The sequence below is a fragment of the Typopeltis vanoorti genome, chromosome 8 (genome assembly GCF_054136105.1).
Source record: "Typopeltis vanoorti isolate ZY-2024b chromosome 8, IOZ_Tvanoo_1.0, whole genome shotgun sequence".
Taxonomy (NCBI): domain Eukaryota; kingdom Metazoa; phylum Arthropoda; class Arachnida; order Uropygi; family Thelyphonidae; genus Typopeltis; species Typopeltis vanoorti.
The window spans coordinates 19,876,117-19,891,431 of NC_143556.1; the positions used below are offsets into that span (position 1 = coordinate 19,876,117).

A 15,315-nucleotide genomic window follows, 5' to 3' on the forward strand; every position below is an offset into this window, starting at 1 on the left:
GGTACTAAACTGATGATATGGATAAGAGAATGGCTAATGGAGAGATACCAGAAAGTAGTGTATGGAGGAGTAGAGTCCAGGATGAGGCAGGTGACCAGTGGTGTGCTGGTTACCTGCCTTAATTTGTACAAATCATTAATTTGTACATAAATGATATAGGAAATGGCTTGAAGGGAGATATTCAGTTATTTGCTGATGATGCAAAGTTGGGTAGCACGATAAAAAAATCAAGCTGGTGTTGAGAGTTTGCAGGATGATTTAAATAAGCTGGCAAAATGGGCAAAAGGTAATGGATCTCAGTTCAATGTGGAAAAGTGTAAAGTTATGCATTTTGGGATTAAAAGATTACCAGCTGTGTACCACATTGATGGAATGGTACTCCAAGAGATTGATGAGGCTAGGGACTTGGGGGTGTTGGTGGATAGTGAGATGAAGTTCAGAGGGCACATTGCTAAGGCGTCCAAGATTGCACATAGGATTACTTGGTTATTGAAGAACACACTAACATCCAGAGATAAAGAGGTTATTATTCCCCTTTATAAGGCATTGATACTCCCACATTTGAATTACTGTGCTCAAGTCTGGTCACCTGGATTCCTTGGAGATGAGGTGGTTGTGGAGAGGGTTCAGAGGAGAGTGACTAAGTTGGTGAGTGATGCTAAAAATACTCCCTACATTGATAGATTGAGAGCTTGTGGATTGCAGAGGTTGGTTGATGTTCGGAGAAGAGGGGATGTGATAGAAACATTTAAATTACTAAAAGGTTTTTATGAGATTGATGCAGGGGAAATATTTCAGCTGGGAAGAACAAGAGGTCATCCGAGGTTTTTCACCTGGAGGATGGTGAATGAGTAGAATACATTGTCTGACTCAGTTGTGAGTTCTTCGTCTGTAAATAAACTCAAGAAGAGATATGATAGATATTGTTTTGATAGTTTGGGTCTCCCGTGATCAGTCTCTGACTCCATGGAGATACCCGTAATAATAACTTGAAATGATTTCTGTTTTATCTCCTTCTATTATAATTTAATGAAACAGTACATTGCTTTAAATTCAATAAATGTGTGATGCTCTAAATGGGTGGGTAATCATATGAAACAGCATTGTTGTTAGAACACAGTGAACACAGAGTGCTGCATCTTATATTTTGTAAATTTGATGGATAAGATTGAGTTGGATTAATCACTTCGAATTTCATTGTCATGCAGTACGTAATATAAAAGCTTTGGTGACTTAGAAAATTTTTGATGTGAACTTTTATTAAGTGAGGATGTATATATTCTGAAAACAAAGAAAAGTTCTGATTTTTATAGAAATTTTTAATTATTCATATAATTTAGTTATATAGATCTTATTTTGCAATATTTATGCTGCTTTCTATAGGATTTCTCTTCTTCAGCTGGCCACAGAGGATTCTGTATATATTTTGGACTTCATAGCACTTAGTAATGTTTTAAAACAACACCAGTGGGATTATATATTTAATTACATTTTCTGTAATTCAAATCTTTTGAAAGTGGGTAAGTAGCTAATATCATAACCATATTAAAGTTGACTTTTGCTATAAGCAAACACAAATGACCACAGGAATAGTTTGTTGTAGTGAATTTTTTTTAGCATAGTATGTAGTTTTGCATTTATGGAACTTTTCTCGTGACTTTTCAGTAGTTTGTTATAGTGAGTGAGTGATTTTGCTATAGCGAGAGTCAACTGTATATTCCTTCCTGATTTTTTCATAACTTTAGATATTTTTATCTTTATACAAAGAAAATTGTTGCTCATTTATCACAAATTCTTTAAAGGTCAATTCCACCACAAAAGATTGTAAACTTGTAGCACTTTGCTTGCAGGGTGATTAGTGAATCCACTTTCTAACCAGCAGGCTATGGGTTTGAGTCATGCTATATGCATGGATGTTTGTGATTTGTCTTTAGGTGGGAGATGAATTTCATCACCTGGTGTCAGACCGCTGCTCTGCTTACACTGAACAACACACAATTTGCCTCTGAAATGAAAATAGCAATTCTTTATTAATTTCGATGTGCTGAATGTGAAAATGATAATAAAATCTGTTGATTGGTTCTTGTTTAGGAGAAACTCAGCCAGCATTGCTTACATGGGTATCATTTGATAACACTATATTTCATTCTCCTGATTGCAACATATTGCATCGACCAGTCACACACAACTCCCCCAGGAGCTATTGCATTATTGGCTGATGCAATGCAGTTGAGTCAAGACATTGCTATCTTAAGATGATACAATCATTAGTATAAAGTGAAGTCTTGTAGGGTGGTCAAGTGTTTGTGCGACTTCCTGGGCTACATCCCCATTTACTCCTGCATCATAAGTACTACACAAGTAATCCCTGCAGTGTAAATCCAGCAGTAGTGATACCTCATACTAGTGTTAATAATGCAAATAACTTTTGTTACATTTACAGGAAAGTGATGTTTGCAAGCCAGAAAAAGGCCATCACTCCATTAGTGAAAGAGGTGTATCAGCTTTATTTCAGATGTAAGATCAGGGACCAGGACAAGATCTGGGCCCCACACATATGCTGCAGTACATGTGCTAGAAATCTTCCAAAGTGGCTGAAACCAGTGAAGTGTCAATGCCATTTGCTGTTCCCATGGTTTGGAGAAAGCCAAGCAATCATGCAAATGACTGCTACTTCTGCATGGTACTACTTGTTTCAGGAGGCATAATGAGGAAAAAGAAGTGGACAATAGCATACTTGAATATACCATCCCTCCTACCACTTCTGCACGGTGAAGGACTTCCCATTCCTGAACTTCTGAAAGAATTTTCCATTGATTCAGAGATTGATGAGGACAGCGGTGAACCAATGTGAGGTCCTCCTGAGCCTTTGGCATCTAATGATGATCTATATGTTGGCCAGTTGCATCATCTACATCAGTGCTTCCCAAACTTCTGGATGTCAGGGCCCCTTTTGGAAAAATTAAAATATTTCACAGCCCCCCCCCCCCCTCAAAAAAAAATCATAATATAGACATATATTATTGTAATATTTATTCTATTTATATTCAATACAAACATGCACAGCGAATATTGCAAAAATCAAATGCAAATACAGTGGTATCTCGCTAATCCGAAACTCTTTAGTCCAAACCCTCCAGTAATCTTTCCTTTCCTTGTGATGGTAGCACCATCTAGTCCCCCCAAATTTTATCTGGGCTCCAGAACCGGAATGGCTGACGAATCAGACCTATGGCTGGGTCAGTATTCCTGACTGTAATCTGTGTGTGTTCATGGGACCGGTTTGCCTGCTTGCAGGATGAAAAACCCCCAGATAAACTGGCAGAAAAACTCCTGCTGTCCATGCCCAAGACCGGCTAACTTGGCTATGGCTGAGGAGGATCCTTAAGCTCCTCTCGCCGTCAACGGGAATCGAATCCAGGACACTCCTTCCACAGGCATATGGTTGTGAAGCACGGAGCAACTAGGCTAACTGCGCGAACCCCTCCAGTAATTCGAACTGCAGTTTGAAAGAAAAAAAAGTTTTATTTATTACGTATTATTATTTTGTGTACTATTATTTTTATTTAATTATTATTTTAACTATTATATATTTTATTATTATTACAGTACAGTATAACTACGGTGATACACAAAAAGCAGAAATTCAAAACGTGCGTAATTTGGTTAAAAATATAAATCCAGACGTTGAAATTTCAGAAACAGATGTTATGGAATGGATTACTATAAGCTATCCTTGGCTGATCACTATAAGCTATCCTTATTCACTCAGGCAAATTTATTTACTGCGCCAGCCTGGGCCTTAAGAGTAGAGTTAAACTCAGCCTAAGGATAGTTATAGGGTATCAGGTGCTACTAATATCATTTACTATAATTCAGAAGCCTTAGATTTTCTAGTTTATTTGTAGTCGTGCCCCTTTTCTTTCTTAATTGGGATATCCCTGCACACACATATATGATCACAGGTTCGAAATTTTTTGAAGGGTCAGTCAGCATGGTCAGAAATACAGGCATGAAAGGTATCAAACAATTTTAATGAATTCATTATTTAATATAATACAGGAACAAAACAATTATTAATACTAAGTTAAACTCTTATTTTCCTCTCACTCTCTCGTTCTTAAAATAAACATTGATTTCTAAATCTTTACAATTCAATTTCCTCAACTTATTTGACATTTTTGTTTACAACTCATTAGGCCAGCTAGGCATTTAGCATGTTAATATTTTTCCTCGAGTGGATCACAACAAAGTATCTAATAAACTAATAGTTCTTAAAATTCAGTCCAAAGGTATACGGTTATTCACATAAATTTCAATTCTTCATACTTCCTTTTATCACATATTTGATAATACACTCTTTTCCGTACTGTTAGTCAATTTCTCTGAACATATGAAAGTACTTATCTACACTGTTTCGGTGTTTCTCTCCGTCTTTCCTTCTTTGTGAAGCTTCTGGCTATCTTGATTCTACTGCCACGTAGGATTCACGTCTTTTCCTGAATCGGGCGCTGTTTGCTATGGATTTTTGTCAACGCTTCTTCTCATTGGCGGCCTACGTTCGATCTTGCCATGCTGGAACTTCTCAAAGGTCAGCTCTTAAAAATAAGAACTGAACCATGATGACACTTGTAGCACATGGTGAGAATATAGGAACAAACAAAACAGGGGGTTTCTTTCCGTGTTGCGGATTTTATACGCTCCCCAAGAGTGCCACCTTTCCGAGTTTGATTTCTCCTATCGTCCTGCCGATTGGTCTCCGACTAGGTGACCTCACCGATCTTCATACAGGGCTTTCTAATTCCAGGAATACACGCATCATGATATTTTCTCAGATGTAACACCCACAGGCGCTTACGCTTCTCTTGTAGCATTAGGGCAACCTTTGCCCCCATCTTGCCGAATAATTTACATTCTTTTATGTGTAGAATATCACTAATAATTTCTCTTACAATTGCCCCTTTTTGTTGACTTACAGTTACATTTGATATACAGATACATTAACTTCAATTCAAACAGTTCAAAATTTAATTTATAAGATGTTATTTGCTATAAAACATAGTCACACTGTGCTAAATGATAAGTATGCTTATTTAATTTATGTTTACTGTTAGACTCTGGAAGGGTAACCTCATTTAGAGTGAGGTAGCCCATTTCAGATCTAACAGAAGTTTAATAATAATTTAATGTGAGGGATGTGTTTCAATACTGCTACAGAAAAAGTCAATATCAAGTGAAATATTTGAAACTGCAATTCTCAGATTTCTTCTTTGAAATGAAACTTAACAACTTAGACAACAGAATCAACAAAGCTGGTATGGTAGGAAGTCAGCTGAATAAATTTATATGGAATAAGAGAGAAATTAGCCAAAACACTAAATTTGCTGTATACAAGACAGTTTTTAAACTAATTTTAACTTATGGATCTGAGAGCTGGGTCAGAAGTAAAACACTTGATCAAAGACTAGAGGCTGCAGGTATGAGAGTCCTGAGAAGAGATTAGGGGCATGAACAGATGACATCAATGGCAATATCATATTAAAAACGAGGATATCAGGAAAGAACTTGATATTGTCAGCATCCAGGAATGCATTACCAGAGCTAATCTCAGGTGGTATGGTCACTTAAGCAGAATGGGAGAGGAATGATTAGCAAAACAAGTGTTCTCTGTCAGGTTGGCAGGAAAAAGACCCAAACCAATATAGGTGGATTGATACAGTAAAAAGTGCCTTAGAAGACATTTAACAGACTCATTTGAAAAAAAATTGTAAATAGAAAGTTAGTAATGATGTAAGTTTTTTATGCAATACTATCATAAAAATTATGCAGTACTATCCTGATATACACTCCTTGAGGGTATACAGGGTGTTCGGGATAAATTTGACATATTTATAATTAATTATATTTTTCCGTAAGTTACATGTATTAACACACACTTCTCTTCATTTAAAAGTTTGGACCCTTCTTCATTCATATACAAGATGTCAAAAAGGATGGATAGCTGGAACCCACCTGAATCATGGAAGAGAATAACTTGTATCATGATGATTCGTGCCCGCCATCAAAATAAGGATATTACGACTGCTGCCCAATGCTCCCTGAATACAGTAAAAACAATCAGGCATGAACTAGAGACTTGCAATGGTGACTACGAGGATGTAGCAAGAAGAAAAATCCCTAGCAGACGATCTGATTGCTTTCGTACAGCAGAATTCCTCGCAAATCTGCAGGAACAGGTGTTGAAGAACCCTGGCATTGGAATTCGGGCTTTGTTCGTGGAGTTGCTAACTGTAGTCAAGCCCTGGATAACAAGGGTAGGCAATGGTAGGCCGTATGTATGGCAGCAGGATTCGGCCCCTTGCCACACCTCTGGGAAAAGTCAAAAATGGTTGTCTGAAAATTTCTACGACTTCACCAGTCCAAATGTTTGGCCTCCAAACTCCCCAGACCTTAACCCCATGGATTATTTTGTATGGGGCGCAGTTGAAAAAGACACCAATCGCACTTCCAGTAATACAAAAGCCCAGTTAATGGATAAAATTAAAACAGTTTTTGCGGCCCTTCCCAGGGAGACTGTAGCATCAGCTTGTTCGAGGTTCCGAAGCAGAATTGAAGCTGTGATCGATGCTAATGGTGGTTATTTTGAGTAAATCTTGTTGATAGTATTGTAATTAACTCTGCCTGTAATGTTTTTTTGTCAATTCATTAAATTTAATAGATACAAAGAAGATTTTCTTTTTCCTTACGAAACTGTCAAATTTATCCCGAACACCCTGTATATCAGGAATTTGATGATGATATTTGGTCTGATTCTGTTTCTTTATATTCTATTCCTCTTACCTTCCAGTTTGCTATATGTATTTTGTCATTTCCATTTTCGTTTTACATTTTCCATAGATTCATTTCGAATACCTTTCTCTATTGTCTTGGTAGTAAATTGGTGTTCTCCATGTCAGGTTACTATCATGGTGATGGATAGTCCAATGATACGGTACCTTAAGGCTTCTGAACTTGTCTTCTTCCAAATTTAAACCCTAAGAGGAATAGGGTATAATGAAGAGGAAAGGGTAGGTTTTAGAGGAGTCAGAAATGGAAAGACCTTATGGCCCTTGAGTATTCTAATAGTATAGGGGTCATAAAATAAGAAGAGTTGGCTGATAAGGCCTTATAGAAAAGATTAAAGTGATTGGATCTTCCTTAAAGTAGAGGAAAAAGAGGATAGATCCAATTAGGGGATCATGGGAGTGCCACTTTCCTTACAATCAAGATTATTGTCTCTTATGGCTCTGTTGGTCCGCAAGTCCTTTCTGAATATATTCTGACCACCTCATCAAATCTGATTGGCTCCCCTGTCCGCCACCTAGGGGACATGCTCTCTAGAGGTTGCAGGGTCCCCCAAAAGTAATGTGTATGAGATGTGTTCAAAAAAAAGACCAAACTTTTTAAATAGTGCACCAACCAGCACAGAGAGCTCGCTGCGGCTGCTGAGCATACCTAGCGGCAGGTTTGACAACAAACTGCCATTTGCCCTGTTCTGCTATGAGCATTTAGTCGTCAAGTTACATCCACTGAAGTGAGGAAGTGCACAAGCTGTTCATCAGATTAGTGACTAAGTGACAATGAAAGTGCTTGAAGAATGTGTGTGTATGAAATTTTGCTGCAAACTTGGTAAAAAAAAGTTTACAGAGACATTTCAGTTGCTTAACCAAGCATATGGGAAGAACCGTATGAGCCAAACACAGTGCAATGAGTGGTTTAAACTTTTTACAAAGGGCAAAACATTGGTCAGTGAAGATCCCAGACCTAGATGACCTTTCACATCAACAGACGACGACCATGTCTAGAGAGTTTGTGCTGTGATTTGTGGAAATCGTCATTTATCTATCCGAGAAGTTGCTATTGAAGTGGGCATCAGCTTAGGATCTTGCCATCAAATTTTGACTGAAAAACTTCAGCTGCGTCGTGTTAGTGCAAAATTCATGCCACAGTTGCTGATTGACAATCAGAAGTGAAGTCAGTCGGAAACTGCTTGACAATACAAAGGGTAATGAAAACTTTCCTTAAGACTTTTTCCTGTTTCCCAAACTTAAAGCCACTTTGAAAGGACATTGTTTCCAAATCATAGAGGAGATTCAGGAAAATATGATAAGAGCTGAGCGCCATCACAGAAAGTGCATTTCAGGAAGCATTCCAACAATTGAAGAAACATTGAGAACAGTGTATCTCCAGTAGAGGGGGTGGGGACAGTGCTTAAAATGTTGTAAAATGAGCAATAAATTATTTATAATTCTCACCAATAGGTGGCAACATGATTGCCACCTATTGGTAAGAGTGATCATAAGGTCTTGACCTGGGAGGTGGCTAAAGGTGTGGAATTTTCGATTAAGACAGGGTATATGTGGAATTACTGTGCTGGTCCGAATAGTAAAACAAGTAGGGGTTAAATGGATGAATAACACCGTTAAGCTTGATATGCAAAAAAAGAAACAACTGTGGAGGGAATTTAAAGAGAAAGGTGACCTGCAGGCGCATGAACGGTATAAAGCGCAGGCTAGAAGGATAACGAGTGTGGTAAGAAAAGCAAAAGCAGATTATGAAAGGAAACTAGCTATGCAAGCTAAAGAGAATCCCAAACAGTTCTTTCAATATGCTGCAAGCAAAAAAAAAAACTGTACACGACAGAATGATTTTAAGGAATGCCGATGGTAAGGAGGTCACTGAATCAGTTGATATAGTGGATTTACTGAGTGAGCACTTTGCAAGAGTATATCATCCAGGTGGTGACATTGAAAGAATGAAGGAACCATTAGTTTATATGGGAATTGCGATGAATGAAGTGGAGGTGAATAATGTGAATACATATGTGGGATTGGATGGTATACCGGCATGGGTCTTACGTGAAGCGGCTAAAGAATTATCAGTGCCCTTGACCATGTTGTTTAATCTGAGTCGCAGATCTGGTTTAGTCTTGAAGGTATGGAAAGAGGGGAAAATAGTTCCACTGCATAAAGGAGGATCCAAGACTACTGTTGCAAATTACTGACCAATCAGCATATCAGGAGTCGTTGTCAAGGTCTTGGAGAAAGTAGTCAAGGGAAAAATACAAGAATGGATTGATGTAAATGAGATACTGTACAGGGGACAGCATGGCTTTGGAAGGGTAGATCATGCGTTAGTAACTTGCTCAAGTTTTATAACACAGTGACGGCTGGACCTGGCTAAGGCCTTTGACAGGATATCACATGGAATTCTAATCCGTAAACTGCAACATATGGGAATGGATATAGGGTTGGTGAGATGGATAGGTGGTTGATGGAGAGATATCAGAGAGTAGTTTATTCAGGAGTAGAGTCCAAAAGACGGCCTGTGACTAGTGGTGTGCCGCAGGGTTCTGTTCTTGGACCATTGCTGTTTAATTTGTTCATTAATGATATAGGGAAAGATCTGAGAGGAACAGTTCATTTGTTTGCTGATGATGCAAAGTTGGGTAGGGCAATAGTGAATGCAGAAGATGTCAAAATCTTGCAGGATGATTTGGATAGATTGGAGTTCTGGACTAAGGAGAATGGATGTCAATTTAACGTGACAAAATGTAAAGTTATGCATTTTGGGGTGAAAAGATTAGCAGCAGTATACCACATTGGTGGAACTGTACTCCAGGAGATTGATGAGGCCAGGGACTTATATGGGAATGGATATAGGGTTGGTGGATAGGCACATTGCAAAAATACTTTGACGAGCAGAGGCAAGCAAGTTATTGTTCCTCTGTACTGAGCCTTGATAAGACCTCATCTCGACTACTGTGCCCAGATTTGGTCACCTAGGTTTCTTCTTGACGGGGAGGATCCAGAAGTGAGTGACCAAGATGATAGCAGGTCTATGGAATGAATCTTTTGAGAACAGGTTGAAGATTTGTGGGTTGCAGAAATTGGTTGATAGGCAGAAAAGGGGAGATATGATTGAGACATTCAAATTGCTGAAGGGTTTCTATAGGATTAATTCAGAGGATATTTTTTGAGATGAGATCAGGACTGGTGGTGGGAGAACTAGGGCACATCTATGGAAGCTGGGCAAGAGTGTGGTTAGCAAGGGTGTTAGTGCTGGGTTCTTTGCTTTTAGAGTGGTAAATGAGTGGAATAAGCTGCCAGAATCTGTTGTGGGTGCTATGACAGTGAGTGAGTTCAAGGCAAGGTGTGATAGATACTGTGAGAATGTCGAATAGTTGTGTGGACATGATGTTTAGGGCCTCCTTCGATGAGTCTAAGGACTCCCTGGAGTTGCCCGTAATAATAACAAAAGCTTGGTCTTTTTTTGAAAACATCATATATAAATGCAATTATTTTTATGTCAAATATTTTAGTTTAATTAAGTCAATTGTTTATAAGTCCATAATTTTGCCATGCAATAAACGAAAAACTTATCATTTTGTCATCATGTATTATGTACATACACTTTTAAACTCTTGAAGTGCAACTTCGTTTAATTGGAACAGCTACTTAATCGGGTCAAATTATGCCATTCTTGATTGGTCCAATTAACTAGAATCCATTATATATAAAATAAATCAACAAAAAAAATCCTTTACCTGCCCACAGTATAAATGTACTATAGGTTTACAAAACAAAATGAAAATAATCTTATTATTTTCATATTTTTTTCCAGCATTTGATCACTAGAGTTATATTTTAATGCACTTCTGATATGGCAAAAAACCAGTGCCTCTGTACATAAAAGGTATAGGTTTGAAACCTAAATGCCTGCTTTAGAATAAGCTTTTATAGCTTCTTGAGTTCATACAACTTGTGTTTTAGCAAAATAAATGTAGAGAAAAAAAGAAAAATAAACTTGATAAAAAGGTGTTGTTTTTTTTTTTAATGAAAATTCCGTTTGCAAAAGGAAATACGTCAGGACCCATTCTGGAGACAATGTAATTTTTTATGCCACTTTGTCCAATGCTGGTCATCACACTGGACAATGAAAATTGTCTACTTCCATCTTATTTGGCTAAGTAGATAGCATTTGTGATTTACAATCAACAGGCTATGGGGCCCATATCCTACTATGGTTGCTGTTTGTGAATTTATTTACATATTAGATAATTTTCATTGTCCACCAATAAAAAAGACCATCACCACCACCCTGTTTTTTTGGATGCCTAGAAAGACTTGAATAACATGACCCTTAACTTGGTGATGGCACTAAAGTACTATAGGTTTACAACTTTTTGTGGATGAGATTATCATAAAAATGAAAAACTAATATGCAGAGTTTGCATGTTATATATGCATAATAGTTATTTGCATATTGGTTTGGCTGAATGATTAGCATATGTACTCTTCAACTGACAGGATGAATGCAGAATTGAATCCAACTATAGGATTTGTGATTGTCTTAAAAAAAGTGGAACATGAGTGTTATCACCCAGTGTGAGACTATTACATTGATTATTGGAGGCCTTAAGTAGCTTAAAAAAAGTTCTATGTTTGGTCTTAGTAGGTTTTCAGTTTAACTGATTAAGGTTTTAGATAGCTTCTGTTCACTGTATTATTGGTTTATCAGAAATGGAAGAAATGATGGATGCTAGCTCTGTGAAAGAGTGTTCACGGAATTATTTCTAGAAAAAGTATAATGCATTAACAAACTGTCTGTGAGAGAATAGTTGCCACTTAGCTAGAATGTCCTCTTTTTGGATTCATCAAGAATTTTTAAGAGAGATTTTATTACTGCATCCTAAATTTAAGAAAGTACTCCAGAGTGGGCAATTTTGAAAATTTACACAATTAATAGATGGACAGATTGAAAAGCAGCATATTGAATGAAACAAGAAACTGTTCTTTAGAGGTAAAGGGAAAAAAGTTGTAAATATTGAAGAAGCAAGATGGAATGTTTTATGTAAATTTTCTAAAAGGCATTAAAAATAAAATCCTCAATTTCAAACACTGGCTGGCATTTCTCCTAAAGGAGGATTGCTAGACAGTGTTTGGAATTGAGAATTTTATTTCCCAAGTCTGAACTTTTTGTTTCCAATTCATATTAAGAGATACAGTCATTTTTAAAACATAAGACATGAGAGCAAAATAGTTTTCAGGGGAAAAAAAAACTGTTTCTGCAGAAGAGAGAAAGAAACTGTTTCATTCAACTTTGTCAAGTACAGCTGAGTTTAGGAAAATGATCTTCTATTTAGCTGGGCATATTTTTGAGCCCAGATAAGATATGATTTATTTAATTATTTTATTAGATGCTAAGATGAGTCATTAAAGTTTAATTCAGAATATTGCATATTTCTTTTTGTTTAATGTATCTTAATATTATTAAACTTGTTTGTAAGTAGAAGTATGAGGACTTAATTTGCTTAATTATTGTGAAAGTTAAGAGATGATTTTTAAGAATATAAGAGAATTATTATAGCAAAATACTTATATTTTGGATCTTACTTGTGCTTAAATTTCAGTTTAGAAATCTGATACCACTTGCAGCCCATTTTTACAATTGGTGCAATCGATGACGGAATTTAGTAAATAAACTTTTTACACAACTTAAGAAAAAAAAGTGATTGGCCTGATGAACAGAGCATTATAAGCATATCTTCCCTAGTTGGAGATGACATTCATTACCTGATGAAACATCACTACCACCCTGCTCACTAGAGGAATGAAGTGGCTATTTCCCAGTTTTATTTTCAAAGTAGGATCTGTGGGTTCTCTCTCCACCTTTTTTTTTTACAAATGCGGTGCAGCTGATTGACTTGCTGAGCATCCTCTCCACACCTTAACTAATAGCCAGACTGCCTCCATTTGAGGGTACAGCAGTAAAACCGTTTCTGCAGGAGAGTCATTAGATAGTACACAGGACTTGAACCTGTTGGTAACTTCAGGAGGCTTCCTGATCAGTTGCCAAATAATTGTTTGACAACTGATCAGGATACTCTTCCAGGTTGTGGCTGAAGGAAGTCCCTTCTCCCAATGACAAGTTGTCCAACAAAAGTTCCAAAGCATTTGAAGATAAAAACTGGAAGCTAATCATCTAGAGGTAATGGCCGAATGTACGAAGCCTGCCTCCTGTTCATATGGCAGTCAAGCCTTCTGTACCCTTGCCATGGCTGTTGGGCAAAACTTCTACCCTACTGTGTTTCAATCTCTCTCTCTCTCTATCCTAAAAGTAAAGGATCTTTTCTGTTCTAGCTGTTGTTTAGACAACCCAGCAAATCTCCTCTACTCACTCACAGTTTCCTCTAATCATTTGTCATAAGGATGTAAGAAGAGTACTCGATAGCCTTATACTAATAAGTTTCCTGGTCCAGATGGTGTTCCTCCAGCTGTGCTAAAAGCTTGTGCTCTAAAATTAACACCAATTCTGTATTACCTTGTACAAATACTCATCCCCAAATGAGTATCACAAGCTGTCATACTCATTCGACATCTATTCCACAGCATGAAAGCAAGCCTTTAGCCAGCCTGTTCCTAACCAAAAAAAAAAAAAAAAAGAGAGAGAGAGAAAAGTTATCCATCAAACTGTCATCCCATTATCTGGAGAACATTTATTAGTAATCACTTATATGGATTCCATTTAACCATTCTTGTTCTACGGCAGCACTCCTTGTTAGCCTTGTTTATCTGAGATATATATATACTGGGGGGGGGCTCCCCCCTGAGTTAAGGGCTGGTAAGACAAAAAAGTTTCAAATTTCGGCTTATCTTTTTATATATACAAAATAGATATATATATATATATCTTTCATTGCCTGGTGAAACACTGCCTTTCTTATTACTGTCTGAAGTGGCGCTTGCCATATTTGATTCCCATGTGGTATGAGTGTCTTTGTATGTGTACATGACATTGCATGCTGAACACACTGTAGCGATCCCAACCTTCCTCCATTCAAGGGTATAGTAGTATAATAGTTCCCCATGCAAACCACTATGTGATATATAATATGATATATGGGACCAAATTCGATGATAAGATTAGGAGGTCTCCCAATCACCAGTAGAAAAACCTACTATTTTTACTTTGTGGCTGGAGGGAATCTGAATATAATGGAGTACAGAAGGATTCGAACTGTTGGGGCCATATAGTAAACTGAAAACTGTATTCTCTCTGGTAGATCCTTCATACCCACTACAAGCATCCACTCTTAAACTCTTTCTTAACATTAAACAATGATGAATAACAACATAAGAAATTTTGGCAGTACTGTAGGTCAAAAAAAAAACAACCTTAAAAAGACGATACAAAAATAATAATAATAAATAACAAACCGCAAAACTCCAACTAAAAAAGTCCAGAATCTGCAAAAATCCAAACAAAAGAAATTAACAGAAACTCATCCCAAAAATAAATAAATAAATAACATAAAATTAAAAAAATAAATATCTATTTCACCAGTATTACGATCTCAATACAAATTTAAAGCATGCACTATCACTTGGAGAACATCTAAACCTGATCTAATGTTCTTAATAGAACCTGAACCAGCTATATCAACATTTACTGTCCACGTTCCAAACTGTACTGCATGACTCCATCATAGGGGGGCATTAACCTCTGTATTTATGAAGTAAGTCTGACATTCCATTCCAGAGAATGTCAAACCTTAAATCTTCTCTTCACAATCTGCTATGGCTCAAAATTTCATTGCTCCATTCAGTTACTTTCATTTCATCTTCTATTATTTGGCTAAAGCTTGATCATCTACAGTCCAGATGCCTAAACAGTTTGTCCTTTTTCTAAACATTCACAACTCAGAATGGCTTTCCTTCTCCAAGTTCATCAATCAATCTGACAGAGATGTTGAGATTTTCACCATCAGCAAATTGCTTTCACAAATTGTCCATCTGCCCACCAGAATACCTAATAATCCTTCCACTCCCCAATACCTTTTGGTCTCTTCTTAACAACCTCTCAATAGAGAAGAGCAAATACTGTGGATGTCAGCTGTCCTCTTGCTAATTCAGACTATAATCTTATCAAAGTCTCCTTTCCAGCAGAATGCACTCTATCCAGCCACTCTCAGCCTTTGTGTTCTTTGGGATTGTAATATTGGGCTAACATCTGTTTTCATTCCAGACTACTGTTTTCCAACAAGTGTGCTATGCTAAAGCCCTTCGAGAAAAGAATTACCAAGTAACTGTAACTTCAGCATTCCCCGTATCAAATCTACTGGTCTTTTTTTGCAGCTGCAAAGAAATGACCAGCTGATCTAAATCTAATTTTGAAAGGGATAGGTGCAACAAACTTGCCTCTTGATCAAATAGTAGTCAGGTCTTCTGGTTCCTCATAATGTTCATGTGTGTAACCTTTGCCTCCTACTCTTCC

General features: G+C 37.2%; 1 protein-coding gene across 4 annotated transcripts in view; it reads left to right on the forward strand.

Moving 5' to 3' along the window:
- LOC150103802 (exonuclease mut-7 homolog) overlaps positions 1 to 15,315 on the forward strand; it is a 313,402-nt gene that overhangs the window by 240,336 nt on the left and 57,751 nt on the right. For all 4 annotated transcript variants that reach the window (XM_090396540.1, XM_090396541.1, XM_090396543.1 and 1 more), the window contains one exon: positions 1,384 to 1,520. In XM_090396540.1, the coding sequence (XP_090252666.1) occupies positions 1,384 to 1,520 (137 nt within the window). The remainder of the gene's footprint in view (positions 1 to 1,383; positions 1,521 to 15,315) is intronic.